This window comes from Ochotona princeps, chromosome 2 (assembly GCF_030435755.1).
Source record: "Ochotona princeps isolate mOchPri1 chromosome 2, mOchPri1.hap1, whole genome shotgun sequence".
Classification (NCBI taxonomy): domain Eukaryota; kingdom Metazoa; phylum Chordata; class Mammalia; order Lagomorpha; family Ochotonidae; genus Ochotona; species Ochotona princeps.
This window is the reverse complement of record NC_080833.1, coordinates 30,899,038-30,921,193: the sequence shown is the minus strand read 5'-3', so window position 1 is coordinate 30,921,193 and position 22,156 is coordinate 30,899,038. Positions and strand designations below refer to the sequence as shown.

Here is a 22,156-nt window from a genome sequence, read left to right as displayed (position 1 = left end):
CAGTTCAAATTCAATCGAGATTCTTTCCTTGCAAACATATACCAAGCATAGAGTCCAGCTACTTATTGTCCAGATGGGTTGAACAGTTTCTTGGGGAGACCATTTCTGGTCCAAAGTTAGAGCTGGTAGAATATCATCCCAGTCAATTAAGAGTCCCAATATAACATCAACAGCAATTTGCAATATTATGGAATTGACATGGTTTTGAGTAACCAGTATGTTGGAAAAAAAAAAAAAAAGCAAGTCCTAACGTCAACCTATGATTAGGTCATTGACATTCCAATTTTAGTTTATATACAGGACCGGTTGCTATATACCTTAAAATGGCTATAAGGTACCATTCAGCTGTCTCGTGTCTATTTCATTTTCGTATTTAGCCATTTGTTGTGTTGAAGTATAATTTTGCTGATCTTGGCAGATTTTAGGATAATCTAGACTGGCTTGTAACTCTAACAAGACATTTGTCGACATTTAAGGTGCAGAACTATTTTTTTTGGGGGGGTGTGCAGGAAAATCCTCAACACCATGGTGAGGAGTAACTAATCTTTGTGTCCCACCCAGCGAGGCATGAACCAGTCCACGCCAGCTCTTTCCTGTCAGATTTCAAGCTTTACTTTCTGTTGTTTTCTATTTATTTTAGGTTTTTTTTAGTTTGTATGATTATTTGTTTGCTGTGAGGGGTTTTCGAAGCGATCCCGATGGTCATTGCGAGGGAGGGCGGGGGTCCAGAGGAATATTCTGCAATTATTACACAGACCAGAAAAGTGACGTCCCTCGTAAATGTTGGTGGATGCTAGGATATGAAAACCTTCTTGCTGTAGGACCTTTCGGAGCTATTTCTATATAGATCTTGTGCTCTAGACATAAAAGAGGTGACAGAGTATGCAGTCCCTAATTAGTTTAGCATTTCTGGGCAACATCTTTCAGCACCTCCCTTGCTGCTTAGTCGGCTCATGAATTCCTGGTCGAGGCCACTCCACTCCTCACCACCATGGTGCTCCTTCATCTTCAGCCACAGGCCATTTCTCTGGTCTCTAGCTCCAGTCTTGTTTCCTCCAACATGGCCTTTCGCGGGTGAGCTGCCATGAATTCGATCCTGTAGCCATTCCACCATTCATGCTTCCTATTGAAGTCTTCTTAGGGTGTAGGATGCCCGCCACCCTGACAATGTGGTCCCACTCCAGCTCTGTCCCACCTATCACACCCCGACCCACATCACACTTCAGAAACACCAGAGTGTGTATGTGTCCCCAGTTCCTGGGCTCTCACGGCTCTCTCTCTGCACCCGTGGCATTATCTATCGGAAGTAACTCTCCTTATCCCTTCCTTGACGACTCAGCTCAGATGCCACTGTTCTGGGCTGGGTGTCCCCACCACCCGCTGTGGAAGACATGACAAATGTGCTGCTCTGTAAGACTGTAAAGTTCTTCAGAGTAGCAGTTATATCAGACTCCTTGAATCTTCTCAAACTGTAAAAGCTGACAGGTTCCAAGGCTTTTTCCTTGGGTGGATCTGCCCGGTCCTGCTCTGATGACTTGCCAACACTTGCACCACAGACACTCATATGTATTTGGCTCCTTTTCCAGATCTCTGCCTCACTGGCTCTTCCTGACAACTCCATCCAATTGGTCCTGGAGCCATTCTCATCTTTTGAATTCTCACTCTCTGAAATTTAAGTCCATTTATTCACATTGATTGTTCAGTGCTCTTATCATACCAGCCATGAGCTTGGGGGAGTTTTTCATTGCTCAATCTCCAGAATCAGAAGCAATTCTGGGTACATCAAAAACACTTACTGAATATCTGTGAGATAAATCCATGGCTCACGTGGGTCTGGCATGCAACACCTGCTACCAGCTGAGCACTCAGTAACTATAGACCGGAATTAATTATTCTAAGTGTTCCTGTTACCCTCATTTCACACTGAGACCCAGAGGTTTAGTTACTTGCCTGAGTCCCAAGATGGGATGTGAATACCAGCAGCCTCTTCCACAGCTCATTTTCTTAGTCACTGCAGTACGTACGGTCTCTTGATCCCATATGTTAAGCACTCAAAAAGTGCACTCAAAGAAAAAGAGAAGGGGAGGAGATGCCCCAGTGTCCCTTCTGAGGAGTAGAACAGGAGAAAATGGACCAGATTATTCACCTGTTTTCACATGACCCCCAGGTGGGGCATTCAGTCTGACAGCAGGCCCAGCTCCTGCCCCTCCTGACAAACTAGCCTTTCACAGAGGGCTGCACTACCCAACTTACCAGCAGACCTCCTGCTCTCCTGGCAGAGAGGAATGTACACAAATGTCACAGTACAGGGACAGAACCTGAGGCTGGAAGTCTTGGAGCCCACTGCTGGCTCTGCCAAGGGCCCTCCAGGAGCCAACTGCTTCCTTTCGCTGGGTCTCCACTTCTCCACCTCTGTGTGTGTGTGTGTGTGTTGGGGACAGTGTGATGTTTTGTGTCTCTCACAAGTACAGATCTCCACAGGCCCCTCAGCACCCAACTCTAAGGCACCCCTGGAGAAAGAGCCCCTTTCTGATGACTCGTACAATGTGAGAAGTGAAGCAATTGGCCATCCAGCGTGAGTTGCTCTCCTCCAAGAAGGATGCACAGCACCAGCCACACAGCAGTCCTTCCCTGCAATATTTATTAAGGAATTTACACATACACAGGAGAAAGGCAACCGGGAATTGTGGTTCCCACACATGAAACCTCTGAAGCAAAGTTGTCTTGTTTGAATTTTCAAGTGGACGATGACTGAGAAAAAAGCTGCCCGGGCTCTGGGCCTCACACACCTGAGAGGATGTGGAGACAGAGCAGCCTGGGGACACAGGCATGGAAGAATGCTGGGCAGATGGGGGAGGAGGGAGAGGACAAAGGGGCGTAACAGTGAGATGGCGGTTATCTTTTTTATTTCAAAGTGTAAGAAAAACTGGCAACAGCTTTAGACTATCAATAAATTAACTCCTCTCTGTTGTTAATCTAAAACCAATAAAACAAAAATCAGAATACCCAGAGCAGGTGGGGAGTGGCAGGAGGCAGGAACCACGCGTACGTACACTTGCGCACACACACTCACGCACACGTAGTGCACATGTTAAAGCTGTGCGTTCCCACAGCAGGTTCGGGCCTCCAGCCAAGGGGCCAGATCCTACCGAAGGCAGCAGGCGGGAGGTGGGGAGCAGGTGCCTGTCCGTGGGTGGGACCCTCACAAAGTCTTTGGTGCTAATAAAGGCTGACTGAGCAGCGAGTTCTGAAGCCCCAGCTGGAGAAAGCAACTCCAGGCACAGCAGAGAAATATTTTTGCTCGTCCACGTAGGAAAAGGGCTTGCCTCATCCCAGGGCCAGGGCTGGCCTGAGCCAAGACCCGGGGAATGTTGGATTTCCGTGTGTACCTTCCTCAGTCCCCTCAGTCACAGGCACGGTAACGTCTGCTGCTTCAAGCACAAGCTGAGACACCAGGCAACAGCTTATCATCATGTGTGCAGGCACTTCCGAGCCCTCGCCTCGCCACACCCACAGGCCTCTCTGGGAGTCTGGCAGGAGGCGTGGCCCTGAGGAGGGGGAACTCACAGGGGTGCACATCTCTCCTGCAGCTTAAATGCCTTCTGCCAACCCCTTCTAAGGTGCTGGTGCCAGGAGAGGGGAGGGGCCGAGGCTGGGGAGAAGGAGGTGGTGGAAAGACGCCTACAACAGAGAGCAACAGAGAGGGCTGCAGGTCGTGCTGTCCTGGAGTGGCTCCAGGGACTGACCGAGCAATTAATAGACCAAACAGAGAGAGGGAGGAAAGGGGTATGAGGGAAAGCAAGGGGGGGAAAGAGGAGAAGGGGAGAGTGCGCAGGCCGAGGTGAGTGGCAGCCACATGGGGGGGGGGGTTGTGCGTTTATTTCCACATCTGTGGGCTGAGAGTTTGATTTGCTGCCTGTCCGTTTCCACCGCTCATGGACTGTCCGTAGCTCATCACGCCGTTGGCTCCGTAGAAGTTCATCCCGGCCATCTGCTGTGTCATCTGAAAGGGAGACAGGAAGTACTCAGCCCGGCGTTTGGCACTTGGCCATGGAGGGCAGAGGCAGGGCAGGAGTCCCACTGTCCACAAGTGAGGTGAGGACAAGACAAAGGGAAAAAGCCCTGAATGGTCAGATGGTTTTGATGATACAAGCCCAGAAGTGGGAGGAGTTCCAGAGAGTGCAATGGTGCCTAGAGAAAAATCCCAAGGTACAGCCAACAGCACAGCAGGAGTAGTGCCTCTCCTCCTCCCTTCCAGCCCCTCATTTGCAAAGGCAGGGGTCCAAGAAGAGCCCCCCACCCCTGCTCCCACCTCCTGCCCAGCAGGCAGCCTCACTGTCTGCACAGCACCCTGCAGGCGCACAAGCAGAGGGGAAAGGGCATGAACAGAGCAGGGCCAAAAGAAGTGGCCTGGGGTTATGGGAAGGCACTTCATGAACCAGACTAAAAGACCAATCCCTGGCAACAAACAGGACAACAGGAAAAATGCCTGATAACTTCCTGAACCTAGAACATTCTCTGGACACATTCTTCTTTAAGAAGAGGTGTAACGGGCCTGGCACGGTGGCCTAGCGGCTAAAGTCCTCACCTTGCACGTGCCAGGATCCCATATGGGCTCTGGTTCTAATCCCGGCAGCCCCGCTTCCCATCCAGCTCCCTGCTTGTGGCTGGGAAAGCAGTCGAGGACGGCCCAAAGACATGGGACTCTGCACCCACATGGGAGACCCAGAAGCAGCTCCTGGTTCCTGGCTTAGAATTGGCTCAGCTCCAGCCATTGCAGCTGTTTGGGGAATTTCCAATGGATGGAACATCTTCCTCTCTGTTTCTCCTCCTCTCTGTATATCTGCCTTTCCAATAAAAATAAATAAATGTTAAAAAAGAAAAAGAGGTGTAACTATTCTCCACCAACATCCTCAGAAGCTGAATGGGAAGCAGGGCCGCTGGGATAAGAACTGGCGGCCATACGGGATCCCAGCGCGTTTAAGGCGAGGACTTTAACCATTATGCTGTTGTGCCGGGCGTGCAAACATACATCTTTAAAATAAATAAAGAGGTGGATTTATGATTATTTACGAAGGATTATACTATTGTAAATGATACAGTGGAAATCAGAGGGGAAGGGGTGGGTTTGGGAAGAGGGGAAGGGAAATCCCAGAGCCTATGGGGAACTGTATTATTAAATAATAAAGTAAATTAATTAAAAATAAATAAAATGAAAGGTCAGACCAGATCTTTTGGCTTTCTCTCATGTTTCCTCATGACTGGGTCCAAGATGCACATTTTTGACAAGAGTCATGGTAGGTGATCTTTCTGATACAAAGTATCAGAAAGCATACTACATCGGATGATACTCTGCTGGCTCTGTCTTCAGACCAGAGAGGGTATACCTAAGAAGCCGTTGAACTTGACTGGACAATAAGATGCTGGACTCTATGTTTGGTATACGCTTGCAATGGGGGAATCTCAACTGAACTTGAGCTGTGGTTATGCAACAAGGTGGAGGAATCCACCATGGTGGGAGGGTTTGGGGAGGGGTGGGGAGAACCCAAGTATCTATGTAACTGTGTCACATAATACAATGTAATTAATGAAGTTAAATAATAAATAATTAAAAAAAAAGCATACTACATCAATTAGTTCACACTTTATAATTCTACCTTTAATCAGTAGGCAGTAGTAACTGTCACTTGATTTTTAAGACTGATTTATTTATTTGAAAAATCAGAGCTACTTAAAGAGAGGGAGGGAGGAAAATTTTCCATCTGTTAGTTTATTCCCCATTTGCTCCATCAGCCAGAACTGGGCCAGGCTGGAACCAGGAGCTTCATATGGGTCTCTCATGTGGGTGCGGGGACCCAAGCTTTGGTCCATCCTCCATTGCTTTTCCCAGGCCACCAGTAGGGAGCTAGATTAGAACTGGAACAGCTGGAACATGAGCTGGTGCCCAGATGGGATACTGGTATCACAGGCAACTGCCTTACTCACTACGTCACGAGACTGGCCCTGACATATTATTAATTGTAAAGTAATATGTAATTCAGAGGGTATTTCTTTGAAAATGTATAAATATCCTGTTTCTTCAACTGTGTGGTTTTTTAAAAAGATTTATTTATTTTTATTGGAAAAGCAGATCAGGCCTTATGGAGAAAGGGAGAGACAGAGAAAGAGCATCCATTCATTGGTTTCGCTTCCCAGATGGCCACAATGTCTGGAGCTGAGCTGACCCAAAGCCAGGAACCAGGATCTTCTTCCTGGTCTCCCATGTGGGTGCAGTGGTCCAAGGCCTTAGGCCATCCTCTATTGCTTTCCCAGACCATAATCAGGGGGCTGGATGGGAAGTGGAGTGGCCAGATGATCCTGTACCCATATGGGATTCAGCGCTTACAAGGTGAGGATTTAGCCACTAAGTCATTGCATTGGGCCCCTCAAGTGTTAACTGTTATTATTTTCTCAGGAAGATTTTGCCTCTATTCAACACTCAATTTAAAATATACATATATCGGGCCTGGCGCGGTGGCCTAGTGGCTAAAGTCCTAGCCTTGAAAGCCCCGGGATCTCATATGGGCGCTGGTTCTAATCCCAGCAGCTCCACTTCCCATCCAGCTCCCTGCTTGTGGCCTGGGAAAGCAGTCGAGGACGGCCCAAAGCCTTGGGACCCTGCATCCGCGTGGGAGACCTGGAAGAGGTTCCTGGTTCTCGGCTCCGGATCGGTGCAGAACTGGCCGTTGCGCTCACTTGGGGAGCGAAATCATTGGATGGAAGATCTTCCTCTCTGTCTCTCCTGCTCTCTATATATCTGACTTTGTAATAAAAAATAAATAAATCTTTAAAATATATATATATATATTCCTAGGTATTCATGGATTTTTGTTCAATGTGCTACAATTCATTAATTATGATTATTTGTTTTTAAAAAATTATTTGCTCATTTATTTGAATGACAGGGCAAAAGACAGCTCTATCTGCTAGCTCACTTCCCAAATGCTGCAACATCTAATGATGGACCAGGCCAAAGCCAGGAGCCAGGAACTCCACCCATGGTGGCAGGGACTCAAACAGTCAAACCATCATCTATCTGCTGCCTCCAAATGCTTCTGATGTTACGTTTCTAGAAAGTTTTGCATGACGGTTTTAACTGTATGAATTCCATCCCATGAAGTTTGTTTCCCCCGCTTTCAACGTCTCCTAATATCTGTCATGTTAGGCTTTCTTTGCCTCTCTTCTATATTAATTTCTGATTCTTTTGTGTATATTTGTTTTCCATCCTGTTGGCTATTTCATGCCTTTCCACACTGTCACATATATTTCCACTTGAATCTATTCTCTTCTGGCTAATTTGTTAGTGTTTTCTTTCAAGATAAATTGGTCTTCAGCTTCCTCCCTGAGTCAAGTAGTTTTCCTGCTCATTTTGGCTCCACATTTTTGAATTTCTGATTTAAGCTGTTTTGCTTCTCAGAGAAAACCATACAATTAATTCAGGCCAGTGGGACTAGAGTCATTTTCTGCTGCTTCCTGCCTAGTTTTAGGGGGAGAATTTTCCACACCTGGGACCTGCTGTGCCACAAGCCGGCCTCAAGCACCTTGCTTCTGATCCCAAGTAACCAGAGTTCCGATACAGCAGGTCTCAGCTCCGGTCTTGAGATGTCTTCTCTCTGGGTAGATCTTTCTCTTCCACAGGGTGGGCCCCACCCCACTGTCTCCTCCTTCCCCAGGGCCTCCTCTCTGACACTGGCTCTGCTGGATTTGGGTGTCATATCATTTGAAAGTGTTTAGTATTCTGTCTACTAGATGTGGTAGCATGGTTCAGGGTTGGTCATAGTTGCATTCCTTGTTTGTGCACAGAGATGGTTTTTGGTTTTGAGAAGGCATGCAGTCAGCTTTAGGCAGTGAATCTATTCTATAGGAACCCAAAACTCCTCAGAAAGTCCCTTTAGAGAGTCTTTCCAGGAAGACAGTGCATACCCGAGAATGTCTCTGGCATCAGCTCATCTACACAGAAAGAGACAAGGAATAACAGCAAGCCACAGAGGGGCTGGCGCGATGGCTCAATTAACCAGTCCCCCACTTTCAAGCGCCAGGATCCCATATGGGTACTGGTTTGTGTCCTAGCTACTTCAATTCCAATCCAGCTCCCTGCTAGTGGCCTAGGAAAGCAGTTGGAAGATGTCCCAAAGTCTTGGGACCCTGCTCCTGCGTGGGAGACCCAGAATAGACCTCCTGGCTCCTAGCCTTAGATCAGCTCTGTTGCAGCCAGGTGGGGAGTGAGCCAGCAGATGGAGGCTATTTCTCTGTCTTTCCTTTTCTTCCTAAAATCTGTCTTTCCAATAAGAAATAATTAATAAACCTTAAAAAAAAAAAGAGCAAGTCACAGAGTGGAAAATACTGCAAGAAAGCACAGAACTCTTCGTCCAAGCAGAACGGGGAAGCTTACCTGAGTGAGGTTCCACTGCAGCTGCTGAGTGGGCTGAACCCCATACACAGTCTGGGGCACAGCTGCCATGCCTGTCATGTAGCCAGCCTGCTGGGTGGCCATCACCCCATTCGGCACGCCCACCATTGATGCCTGCATGCCACCCATGTAGCCTGCAGGCATGGCCATGGGGGCAACCATTCCAGATGCTCCTGGTTGAGCTACCATGCCTACTGGTGGGGGCATCATGCTTCCCATGATGCCACTAGGAGGTGTGACCCCAGGGAAGCTGGGATATGCTGCTGCAGGATATGCCATCTGAGCTGGAGCCATGAACATTGCTGCCAAGAAAACACAGATGTAAATTAAAGAGGAAGAGAAATGAAGTTGGCCCAAACTCTCTCTGGCTACATCTCTCCAGCTAGAATTTTTCAGGACTGCAGAACTCAGAATGCTCTTTTGCCCAGCAAAGTAGCTAAAGAGATTGTCCACCACACTTCCTAACACTTACCAGTGGACTACTGACTTAACCACTTCCCCTTTAGGGTCCAGACCCCAGTTTTTAACCAGGTTTCACAGAGATGTGACACCAGCCCTCACAGAAGGCTCGCTGCAATATTTATCTGCTGACACTTTCATGGTTTCACGAGAAAAGTCATGTTCAGGGTGGTCTGACATCTGACCTCCTCGCCCCTAGAGTAACTGTCCTCTGACACTACAGGTATTTGCAGCATGGAAGTCCTCATGCCTCTCTTGACACATGGCCATAAGCCCTGTGGGACCTACCCTGAGCAGGCATCTGCGGCGTCTGGGATCCATACAGAGAGAGGATAGAGTCTTTAGAGAGCTGTTTCTTGCCCACTTCTTCAGATTTGCTCCCTGGCTCTGGAAACAGGTTGAGGTTTTCGGGAACAGAGCCGGCACTCCCTGCAGTTGGCATGGAACCTACAACCTTGGAGTGAAGAGGACAGGAGGAGAATTGGAACAGTCCTCAAGAAAGAAATTCACGGCTCAAGTTAATAGTTTCCTGCTATTTTTCACTATATAAATATTTGAAGATACTTAATGGTTAAGCTCTAACATAGTTCTTCATTTTTCTTCAAGCCAATGTGATTTGGTCAGAATAAACAAACAAACAAAAAAACCAAGCAAATGAAACAATCCATGAAAATAATGCTGCAGAGAGAACTTAGTTTAGGGCCTTGTTGTACCATTTTACTAGCTGTATATAACCTTTCTGAACTAGTGTTTCCTCATGTGTAAAATTCCATTTTGTGAGATTGAGGTAACTACTTAAAATTATTAGTGAAATAGATGAAATGATACATCAAAACTACCTGGCACTCTTCTCACATGTTGCAAGCCACTCACAGATAGCAGTTATTAACAGTTTTAAGATGCTGCTTAGGACACTCAGTCCATACTAGAATGTGTGCCCGGGTCCCAGTCCTGCATTTCTCCCAGTTCCAACTGTCTGCTAATGCACACACTGGGAGGCAGCAGGTGACAGCTCAGTGGTTGTACCCCTGCCTTCCATGTGGGCAACCTGGACTGAATTCCTGGTCCCTAGCTTTGGCCTGGAGCAGCCCCCAGCTGCTGCAGAAATTTAGGAACTAAAGCTGCAGATGGGAGATTTTTGTCTCTATTTCTTTCTCTATCACAGTAACTCAGGCTAAGGAATTGACATAAAGCATCAGGCTTTACAATAGGACACTCCTTTGATGGACACCCACCCAAGGGGCCCCACCCTTTATGGGCAGAAACAAAATGGACATATTCAATCATCTTGGGCTATGACAGAGATGACAGGGAAGAATCAAGAAAAAGCAAAGGCCAACTCCACCAACAAAGCATGATTTGGCTTGACAATGAAGTTATTCAAATCATTTTCATTTCCAGAATGTTCTTGAATCCTGAGGTGCCTGTAAGACTTACCTTTCTGGAAACTGAAGAAGGAGACGGAACAGAGGCCAAAAGATCTAAATCCTTCTCTAGGGTATTGCTGGTCTTACTGTTTGCAATGGAGGAAGCCACCGGAGCATCTGAGAAAAGTCCAAAATTAAAAATGTACCATTGTGGGCCCGGCGGCATGGCCTAGCGGCTAAAGTCCTCGCCTTGAAAGCCCCGGGATCCCATATGGGCGCCAGTTCTAATCCCGGCAGCTCCACTTCCCATCCAGCTCCCTGCTTGTGGCCTGGAAAAGCAGTCGAGGACGGCCTAAAGCTTTGGGACCCTGCACCCGCGTGGGAGACCCGGAAGAGGTTCCAGGTTCCCGGCTTCGGATCGGCGCGCACCAGCCCGTTGCGGCTCACTTGGGGAGTGAATCATCGGACGGAAGATCTTTCTGTCTGTCTCTCCTCCTCTGTGTATATCTGGCTGTAATAAAATGAATAAATCTTAAAAAAAAAAAAGTACCATTGCTCACGGAGCACACGTCTTAAAGCAGTAAAAAAGCACAGAAAAAAAAAAAAAAAAAAAAAAAAAAAGCACAGAAGGCTCACATAGTCAGTCATAGACCCAGAAATCTAAGGTTTGTAAGTCATCCAGCTGGATGGCACTGCCTCAAGAGGCCACATTCCCAAGAGCACTCTGGGAAAGCCTGAGGCCCAGCCAGCCAGCACAGGACAATCAAAGCTCATGCCTGAAGGCTATGGCGGCACCACAGCTGCGGAGGATAGACTCCCTTCGGGCAGGGTGTTTCGGATTCACTAGCAAAGAGAAATGGAAAAGTACAGAAATTAAAAGCCTACAAAGCCAATAACCCAATTCAGCAGAGGTATAAACCACCAGCACTGTGGAAGTAGCAGAGACTTTCTTCCCAATGGGGCAGAATTACTATTTCATGGCTTCAAAGAAGGAAAGACCACAAGGTAACAGGCCATCTTAGCAACAGGTTCAGGTCTGACACTGTGGCATAATGGGTAAATCACCATCTACAGTGTGCATCCCATATAAGCACTGGTTCTAGTCTTGGCTGTTCCACTTCTGATCCAGTTCCCCGCGAAATGTGCCTGGGAAAGCAGTGGAGGCTGGCCCAAGTCCTTGAGCCCCTGCACTCACATGGGAGACCCGGAAGAAGCTCCCGGTTCTGAAATGGTCCAGATCCGGCCATGATAGCCAACTGAGGCATGAACCAGAGGATGGAAGCTCTCTCTCTAATTCTGCTTTCCAAATAAATAAATAAATCTTAAAAAAAAAAAAAAAAGAAAGAAAGAAAAGCAAAGCAGCTGTCTGTACCTGAAATTCAAAGGGAGTGGAACATAGGGAAGTAGTATAAGGCTCCAAAGTGCTAAATTTAGCAAAATTTATTGAGGCTTAGCATGTGCCAGACATAGGGCTGTGAGTTTGAGTCTTTCAGACAACTCTTCTGAGATAAAGTTGCTTATCGTCACTACATAGCTCAGCAAATACACAGAGGGCAAGTAAATGATCCCAGCTCACTCAGGAAGTGGTGCAGCTGGGATTCTGCTCCAAAGGCCACGACACAGCACTATCACACTAACAAATGTCCCAGGAAACACTTACTTGGAGCAACTGCTCAGATGTGAAACATAACAGGAAGAACATGAGAGAACAATCTGTGAAGACAGATGCTAGAGAATCCTGTGTTTCCCTGCCTTTCAGGGCTCACTGCAAATCCATCAATGTTTGCATGAATACAGGAGTTGAGAAGTCTGACTCTTACCAAGGCCCAACAAATCCATGACAGGTGCCGTGGATTTCGGGGAGCTTTTCCGAGGTAGCTGTGGATCTTCTTTTTTCTGTGGCTAGAGTGAAAAAACATTGCAGAAAGAAATAATCAGGTGTTTGTGAAACCTTTGCCTGCCGCTCTGTAAAGCCACAGGTGTCCTTGGGATGGAAATGCTGTTACCCAAGCACAGTCACCAGAGAAACAGAACTGGGAACGTCTCAGATGAAAGGGTCAGTCGGGAGACCAGGGTGCCCAAAACCTCCATAAAGAAACAACACTGTCTGGGCCTGCCTGGCTTTCTGAAGACCAAGACAACCACATATCGGAAGACTCAACAGAAGCAGCAGGAAAAAAGCAAGAACGAAAGGTGGCGTTCTGATGCATGAGAGTCAAGACCTAACAAATCTCCCTATTTTAACACCAAAAGGAAATCAGGTTAGATTATGGAAGTTATGGAAGTCACTCTGTCCACTACTCCAGCGATTGTGTCTGCAGACAATGTGATTTAAAAGGGATGACAAAAGACTCTTCCTTTAGCAGCAGTAAAATGTCACCTTCTCCTGAGCCTGCAAGTTATTAGAGTACCTGCCACTATATTATGTACTGTGGGGGAAGGAAAGTGTCTGTTTCATCATGACAAAATCACAAAGCCAGACCACACGATAGGATTCTTTAACATGGATGAATGAGTACTGGGTTTAACTGTGACGGGAAACTGAAGCACAGGAGGTCTGACAAGAGAAGGACTCCTGTGAGGTAGTCTATGCTCAGAAACTGTCATACAGCCTTGGCATTCTGGTCTGGAATGTGCCTCTAGCTTAGAAGGGACAGATGTAGTGCCCAAGCTCCCATCTGGCCCCAAACAGAAGTGTTACAGAGCAAATTAGCAGCAACAATGGGGAAAAAAAAAAAAGCAGGGAAAACCAATAGGCAATGCAATAGTGCAACACTGTAACAACCTGACCCCACAAGACAAGAAATCCCCTCTCCTTCCCCATCCCCAACATCCTCACCACAATGCGTATATTTCCCACTTACCATTTTCACTTTCTCGAAAACAACAGGCTCCATTTTTTTCTCTGGGACTGATTCACTCCCTCTTTTCCATTTGTCATCTTTTTCTTTCTAGAATGGTTTCACAAGACAAAGAACGCAAATCCCCTCATGACTAAGAATTCCAGATGTCCACAAAGTACACCAGAAATCCTTAATGAGTCTGATGCAGGTGTATTAGAAGCAGGAATATGTCTTCTTGGAAAGCCCAAGAGTTGGCCTCTTTCATATTAGCCTCAAAATTACATATCCTAGGAAGGTCAAAAGCTCCTGCCCTCCTGGTCTGGCCAACCCACTCATGGCCTTTGAAATTTGCACTCTAATCTACAGAAAATAAAGCCTTCACCAGTTTACTGGCATTTTTTTTTCTCTAAAATTTAATTTGCTCATGTTTTGAGAGGTCCCCTCCCATCTTGGGATACTGGGATTATAAAGTTCTTGCCCACATTTTAGCATCAAATAGACATCTAAAGCAAAATAGTATCAAAAAGCAAACTTAACAGAGGCACATAAAACTATAGTGTGTGTGTGTGTGTGTGTGTGTGTGTGTGTGTGTGTGTGTGTGTGTATATACATATAAAAAATTATTCAGTTTTTCTAGTGATTAAAAATGCATGGAGGGGCCCTGGCGCGGTGGCCTAGTGGCTAAAGTCCTCGCCTTGAACACACCAGGATCCCATATGGAGGCAGGTTCTGATCCTGGTGGCCCCGCTTCCCATCCAACTCCCCACTTATGGCCTGGGAAAGCAGTCGAGGACGGCCCAAAGCCTTGGGACCCTGCACCCGTGTGAAAGACCCAGAAGAGCTCCTGGCTCCTGGTTTCGGATTGGCGCAGCACCGGCCATTGTGGTCACTTGGGGAGTGAATCATCGGACAGAAGATCTTCCTCTCTGTATATCTGACTTTGCAATACAAACAAATAAATCTTTAAAAAAAATACATGGGGGGCACTGGGACTGTGGGGTAGTAGTTTAACTCCTTGCCTGTGATGCCAGTATCCCATATGGGTACCAGTTTAAATCCCAGCTGTCCCACTTGTAATCCAGCTCCCTGATAATGCAACTGGGCAAAGCAAGAGAGGATGGGCCAAATCCCTGAACTCCTGTATCCACTTGAGAGACCTGGATGAGGCTTTGGTCTGGCCCAGCCACTGCCATTTTGTTCACTTGAGGAGTGAACCAGTGGATGCGTGATGGATCTCTGTTTCTTTCTCTAATTCTGCCTTTCAAGTAAAACTGAATTTTTGGAGAAGAGAAAGATTTTAATGATATGTCTGGTTGATAGGGATGAAACAAAATTAACACTCTCATATAAAGCAGAAAAGACAGAGTAAAATGGTACAAATTCTGGAGAACACATTGGTAAAAGTACAGTGACAAATACTGAAGTTCTTTGATGTGGATAATATCATACCTTTCAGTATATAGCTTCCAAAATATTGACAGCTATATGCCAAGAAGTTGACTCCAGAATTATTTATGCTAAAAAAAGATATATAACAGCTTTTATGCCACAAAAGGGGCATGGTAAAATGAACTGATCCAGCTGCTTGCTCACTGAATGATGACTGGACAATTAAAACTTATGATCATCAAGGTGCACTTTCAGCTCCATGATTCATATGCTGCTTAGGATGCTGGCATGCCACAGCAGAGAGCCTGGGTTCCATTCCCTGCTCCAGCTGTTGATTCTAGCTCCTGATTCCAGCTTCCTGCTAAGGCAGACCCCAGGAGGCAGTGGTGACAGCTCAAGGAATCAGCTTCCTGCTACCTACAATGGGAGGCCTAGATTGAGTTTCCAACTGCAAGATTTGGCTCCATCAGCTATTGTGGGCATATGAGGAGTAAATCAGTAGATGGGAGCTCTCTCTGGTCTGTACTGTCTGCAGCTCTCTCAAAGTTCAAAAGAAAAGAAAAAAATTTTTTTAATTATGAAGACCTATATAAACATAAACATATGTGACACCTTAAAGGCAATGAAAACAGGAGACATTCTACACAACTATATTATGAGTCCTAGAAGTAGCTATAAAGGAAAAAGAAGGAACACTTCAAGATAATAATCATTAGTAAACATGAAGAGAGATTGCATGGATTTATCAGTCGAATTTTTGTATTTTCTATAAAATCATTTTACAACAATCACAATGCAGTTCTGTTTTTGTTACACAGAGAACAGCAATTAAGCAGAACACTTTATTTCTTAAAACTGCCTCACTTATAAAATACTCTAATAAAACAAAGCTGGTTTACTTTCATTTGATATTAAATGTCTTCACTTATTATTTATTTATTTAGTTTGAGAGCAAGAGAGATGGAGAGACAGAAAGACAGATTTTGCATTTACTAACTCACTCCCCAATTGTCTGCAACAGCTGGGGATGAGCCAGACTAAAGTGAGTAACCTAGAACCCCATTTGAGTGGCAGGAACCCAAAGACCCGGGCCATCATCTGCTGACTATCCGGTGCATTAGCAGGAAACTGGATGTGAAGAGTAGTAGCTGAAAGTTGAACTGGCACTCCAATATGGAATGCATTGGAATGCATGGTTCCTAAGCGATCATCAGTACACCTATCACAATGTCACTTAACCCATATATATGCTGGTTTGAGCCCCAGCTGCTCCACTTCTAATCCAGCTCCCTAGTAATGCACCCGAGAAAGCAGCAGATGATGGCTCAAGTGCTTGAACCCCTGAGCGAGATGAGATGCAGTTCTGGGCTGCAGGGTTTCAGCATGGGCTGTCATGGGGAGTGAACATCTATTTCTCTCTGTCTCTCCCTCTCTCTGTAATTCTGCCTTTCAAATAAATAAGTCTTAAAGAAAAAACAAAGGTCTGGACAGTCCTAATTATGGGTTCTCCTTCATTTTGTTCCAGAAACCATTCGTTTCCTCCCAGATGTGACACATAGTACTTCAGATTCTGACCATGTCTACGATGGAACTGAGCAATCCTACTGGCAGTCAGTCCCCCAGCACACAGGCCATCAGTAGGTAATGCTGGAAATACACACTGATGAGAATGAAGACAACGCTGGCTTGCTTATTGATAGAAAAAAATGTGTATGGGTGTCTGTATGTGTGTGCATGTTTGTATTATTATCCCAGTTGATTAACAATAACTAGTGTGCCCATGTGAGGAACAACATGGCACATCTTCAGATTAAGCCAAAAAATTGACTGATGACCTTCCCCACCCATCCCTGTGACAAAAATCTATTCTATGTTCTCTGATGGTGTTTTCTAAAAGTGCAGTTAGTATGTCTGTATGCATGTGTGTATGTATTTGAAAGGCAGAGACACAACAGACTCAGACAGATAAAACAGAGAGCTTCCACTTGCTGATTCACTCCCCATATACCCACGATAGCTTGGGATTGTCTGGGGCCAAAGCCAGGAACTAGAAACTCTAGTTCTCCCCCGTGGGTAGCAGGAACCTAATCACTTGAACAATCATGTGCCTCTCCCAGAGTGTACACTAATACGATGCTGGCGTCAGGAGCTGAAGCCAGGAATTGAACACTCAGATATTGGATGTGGAGATTCTACCCAGCATCTTAACTGCTAGGGTAAAACCCATACTCTCACAGTCTTGACACCAAAACTGGCTTTTTCCTAGGCATTTTAAAAACTGGCTTGGAACTCTCATTGGATAGCACGAACACCAGGACAGGGGCAGGGGTGGCTGGACAGAAGGGCAACTGCCAATAGGTGTGTGGGCTGGATAGTAGGTTGGTTGGGTTGAGCTGGGCTTCAATGCCCATCGACACGTGTGAGAGCTAAACGGGATGTGGGACAGACTTGACAAGCCTGCGGTGCGTACTGGCAAGCATGGGAACCACAGTAGGGGGCAGAACTGGTGGGGGTTATGGGGAGTCGCCCCAACTAGGCTGCAGCTCCAACTGGTTTGCGTGAGGACTGAGTATGAAGCGGGCAGGATTGAACTGGACTACAACACCCGTTGGTTCATGAGGAAGACAGGGCTGGAAACAGAATGAACCCAGCAATCCCAATGACCAGCATGTGCATAAGCCAATTGGTGTGACGGACAGTGTCAGACTCTGTACTAGCAAACTCGTGCAAGAATCAGGCCTGGGATCATCTCAGATAAAGTTTCTTTGGAGATCCCTCCAACTGAACTGCTGATCTTACAACCCCAACCATGAAGAGACTGTCAGCCAGTGGATTCTGAATAGGGTTCATTGCGATTGGAACTGAGAGACTGGCAGCAATCCAGAACTGATGAACTATCAAAACTGTATGAGCAGGACCCTCAGAGCGCGCCTCCCGTTGGGGATCTGGGATGGGTGGGAGGTTGGGTGGGGCTTTTCCCTTTGTTTTTTTCCCTGACCCCAGATACAGGGAAAAATTATATTGATGTGGAAACAATGGTATTACCCACTTTCACCCTGTAGCCCTTGACCCTTTGTTCCCTAATCAACTAAATAAGATTATTAAAAAATAATTAAAAAAAAAACACAAAAAAACCACAAATCTATCAATCCTCACTTCAAGCTGTTTAGTCACACTGAACTCTTTTTAACTCTTATTAAAGAAATAGTTATGCATAAAAAAATTGGCTTGGAGTAAGCAGTTCTTCAAATTTTTCTATGGTAAAAGTAATAAATATTTTAGTTACTATAAACAAATCTTGAAAGGTTTACAACCAACCCTAAAGGCATTGATATCCAGACTTCGGTCCATGTATTTCTTCTTTTCGTATTTATCTCGGATAAATCCCTCGACAGCTCTGCCAAAAGCTTATTAAGGATGAATCAAATAAGCCTCTTAAAAAAAAAAAAAAAAAAAAAAGTACAAAAACCTAATTTGTATTCCATGGAGCTTTATGCTTTCTGCCTGCCTGGTTTCCCCACTTGGTGCCTGTCTTTGATCAAAACCTCAAGATGGCTCCCTCAAGGTTCCTGCAGGGAATTACTTCCTATGATTTCCATTTAGAGTGATGGTGGCAGCAAGTGGGATTAATCCTTATAGATAGCAGAGGTATGTACGGTTGTTCTAGAATTCAGGGGAAACAGGCAACGATCTATTTGAAAACCCTTAGGTCAAAAGGTCTCAAAAAAGGTACCTAAGTTCCTTAACAAGATCTTGAGCCCATTGCCAGATTCTGATCATGGATCTCCTGCAGGGCCTCAGAGCTATAACGTATCAGTTTTGCTTTTTCACCAGAAAAGCAAACTCTAACAAGAAGATCTACAAACTACATGTTGAAAAGCACAAGACTAGTAGGGGTTTTGTTTTTGTCTATTAGAGGAAGGAATTTAGGAAAAAAAAGTTACTGATCAACTGGTTACCAACAGTTCCTTGTTTCACATAGGACACTAAAAGGCAATAAAAATGAATAGCAGTTTTGCTGACTACAAGCCTTCAACAAGGCATATGTAAACTAATCCTTTTAAACCAAACAACAGTTTCAGAAATCCAAAAACTAGCGGAGTTGTCACTTTAAAGGATTCACAGTGAAATCATGGCATCTCGATTCCTCAGTGAGTCTTCCCCGCAATTACACAGCATATACAACATTAGCAAGTATACATGTGCTCTTCATATGTCTCGGCTGCAGGGGAGAGGAAAAGCAAAAACTTTGACTAATCAACAAAGACAGCCCAGTTAATTAAGTCACAGGCCTTTAAGCTTGCCTGACTCCAAATACTAAACACCACTCTGCCTTTTAGGTTGTTCCAGAAAAGATACGGGTCTATCTGTGGTCGCCGAAATGTCTCAGGAAGGTAGGCTTCGTAAAGTCGGTTGGCCTTTCCATTCCCCATCTCTTGCATGCACTGCAATCAAAGAGAATACAAAAACATAGAATGTCAAATCAGGAAAGAACTGGAAAACGTCTCACCCAACCCCACCAGTGTACAACTTAAAAAAAAAAAAAAATGACCTAGAGAACGGAAGAACCAAAATTTAAATTTATGCATTCTTATTTCCAGTCTATGATTCTTTCTATCCTCCTGGGAACTCACATTTTACCCAATAACTGTCTTTTATCCCCATCCATGGGTTCCTTTTATTGAAAGATTTGTGTACCAACACACAACTTAAGTCAGTAATAATTCAGGATCTTATTTGAATGCCCAACATTCATAGTTACCAAACTAAACGTCTACCTGACAGATAATAATCAGTGTTCTAATTTTATACTACTAATTAACTTATTCCATGCTATTATCAATAAACGTAAGTTTCCAATTAGGCTTTTGAAATTAGACCCCTTAACAATTATGAGTAATAAACCCCCAAAGCTTTTTAAAATTTGAAATTCCCAAAACTTCCATGGCATATCATTTCCTTTATAAAACAAAACTGTAACTGGAAAATGTACATCTTCCTTTTAGACTTAATGAATTTACAGTCTCCAGTAACTTCTAAAGCAATTTCTAATTAAATAAATGTCCCAATTTTATCATCAACTTTAGTAAATGTTTGAGACCTCCATTCTTCCTCCCAAAAAAGATAAAAGTTTTTATGAAAACATCTCAATGTAGGTAAAAAATAAATAACAAGGAAGCTGTACCAAGGTACAGAATTTAAGCTAGACAGATTCACTTAAGTGTCTTAAACCCAGCCCACCTTGCTAACAGCAAGCAAGACTTATATATGCTTCTTGATTATATTATCCCAATTCTGATTTGAAGGCTAATTTTTTGAATATATAAAACTTAATCTTTCTATCTCTCCTTCTCCATAAAATCTGCCTTTCCTATAAAAATAAATCTTTCAAAAAAAAAAAAAAAGATGGGTCAGTACAATGGTTTAATTGGCTAATAATCTTTTGCCTACAAGCACTGGCATCCCATAATAGGTGCCAGTTCATGTCCTGACTGCTGCACTTTCCATCCAGCCCCCTGCTTGTGGCCTGAGAAAGCAGTGAAGAATGGCCCAAAGCCTTGGGACCCTGCACCCATGTGGGAGACCCAGAAGAAGCTCCTGGTTCTTGGTTTTAGTTTGCCTCAGCTCGAGCCATTAAGGCTATTTTGGTGGGTGAACCAGCAGATGGGAGGATCTTTCTGGCTGTCTTTCCTTGTCTTTCCAATAAAAATAAAATAAATCTTTAAAACTACAAACATTAGATCTGCAAAAGCCAAGGGTACTACGACATAGCCCAAAGATTCCTCTTAACATCACCATGGATACATGGGGTCCTAGACCACAGATGATTTGTGTTTTGAAGCAGACAAAATACAGATACAATATCTTGTGTCTTAAATAGAAAGACTAAAAAATTTCTCTATTAAGATATGAGAATTTAATGTAGGAACTAAATTTTCCTTCACCTTCTCTTTTGTGCCTAGTTTGACCGAAGTTCCCTCAGAACTATTTTTACAAGGTTACATGGAAGTGGCTGACTTTCTTGGACTGCAGAAGTACCTGAATCTGTTCTTGAGTCCATTGGTCAAGGTTAACTGACTTTACCCTGGATATGTGCACCCCCAGGTTCCTGTGGATCCCAGCACACCGAATGCAGATGAACACACCGATGTTCCAGGAGGCCCATCGTGGCCCTGGGAAGCACAGGGGCAGGGTAAAAAAAAACACAAGTTACAATGACATTCAAGGTCCAAGCAGTGATCACTAGTTTATCAGACATTTCTACTAGAACTGAAGTGAAAGAAGGTTGACATAGTCATTTTTTAATTGACCCTGTTCATTGCTCCATGGATTGAGGTTTCTTTTTTTGTTACTGTTATTTTAATTTTTTCGAGAGTTGTGTAAGGATAACCACTATCTAATTCCAGAACATTTTAATCACTCCAAAAGAAATCCAAAACCCATTTTCAGATATTTTCCATTCCCTCCAAATCCGTTCCTTTCAACCACTGACAACCCCAAATCTATTTTCCATCTCTATAGACTTTCCAATTCTGGACATTTTAGTGGAATTATACAATATGTGTGCTTAGAACAGTTTTTTACAGTTACTGGTGAGTGCTGAAACACGGATGTTGGAAACTATATCATATATAAAGAAAACTCCCAAATTTATGTCACATCCCAGTTAATCTAGCACTTTATATGGACAGTCCTCGCCCAAGAGACCCTGCAATGATGTTGGGGCCTGGATTTAGTTTTCCTACTAGGAAAAAAGATACAGATGTGGACGCCAGCCTGAGACTTGACCTGAAATTAAAAACTTTGTTTATCCTCACTTCCCCGCTAGACTTATAAAATATGCATCCACATTGACTTAATAGGATCCTTTAAACTTGGGCTGATGTCCTTACTTTATTCAACTGTAGAATTATCTAGATTCAAGGTTGCCAATAATAATTGTTATAAAAATAAAGATACCTATTGCAACAAAAGAAACATCTCAGGAATTTTCATGAAGAATCTTTACAGATTCTCCCCTCTCTGCCAACTTTCCTCACTCTCATAATCACGCTGGAAAACTACCAAATTCTGCTTCATAACTGTTGTCTAGGAAAAGCGTGACACCCTTTTCGCATGACACCTGCCAAAGACTGACTGAAACACCAGAAATACTTCCTTCTCCATCATGCCATGAGGCAGAAATTTACCACACAAAGCAAGCATGACATCAGAACTGGAGGTTGTAAAAAAGTGGTGAGAGGACACTAATTGATTTTCTGCAGCAGTAAATCACATCCACATTTGAAACAACAAAAGGGCACAAGACTTCAGTTCCGTGGGACACGGGCAATTATTTGGTTAGTCCAAAGGCTATGGAGAGGCCTTAACGAAAGAATGCTTGAATTACATGCTTCCCCAGAATCATTCTCAGAAATTTGAATTTATAAGTATTATAAATAAAACAATATTTTTGACGATATTGTTCATTTACTATAGCAATTACTACATACACAGGGCTCACATCCTGCTTATCACCACCAGGTGGTGTTCTCTGCCTGAAATGCTATCCCAGTATCTTATTGCTATTATCTTGATAGCCCTGGATTTATCTCTTGAAAAGATCTTCAGTACCTTCAAATGCCCAGTTGGACTTGCATCACTGCTAT

General features: G+C 44.4%; 1 protein-coding gene across 1 annotated transcript in view; it reads right to left on the bottom strand.

Annotated features, from left to right (window-relative positions):
* Positions 1 to 2,623: 2,623 nt before the first annotated feature.
* SMAP2 (small ArfGAP2) overlaps positions 2,624 to 22,156 on the bottom strand; it is a 59,301-nt gene continuing 39,768 nt past the window's right edge. Inside the window, exons 2-10 of the mRNA XM_004591532.3 lie at positions 20,547 to 20,680; positions 18,867 to 18,952; positions 17,826 to 17,904; positions 13,140 to 13,226; positions 12,096 to 12,177; positions 10,346 to 10,452; positions 9,197 to 9,362; positions 8,432 to 8,751; positions 2,624 to 4,003 (exon numbers count right to left, since the gene is read on the bottom strand). Coding sequence (XP_004591589.1) covers positions 3,878 to 4,003; positions 8,432 to 8,751; positions 9,197 to 9,362; positions 10,346 to 10,452; positions 12,096 to 12,177; positions 13,140 to 13,226; positions 17,826 to 17,904; positions 18,867 to 18,952; positions 20,547 to 20,680 — 1,187 coding nt within the window. The 3' untranslated portion in view covers positions 2,624 to 3,877. The remainder of the gene's footprint in view (positions 4,004 to 8,431; positions 8,752 to 9,196; positions 9,363 to 10,345; positions 10,453 to 12,095; positions 12,178 to 13,139; positions 13,227 to 17,825; positions 17,905 to 18,866; positions 18,953 to 20,546; positions 20,681 to 22,156) is intronic.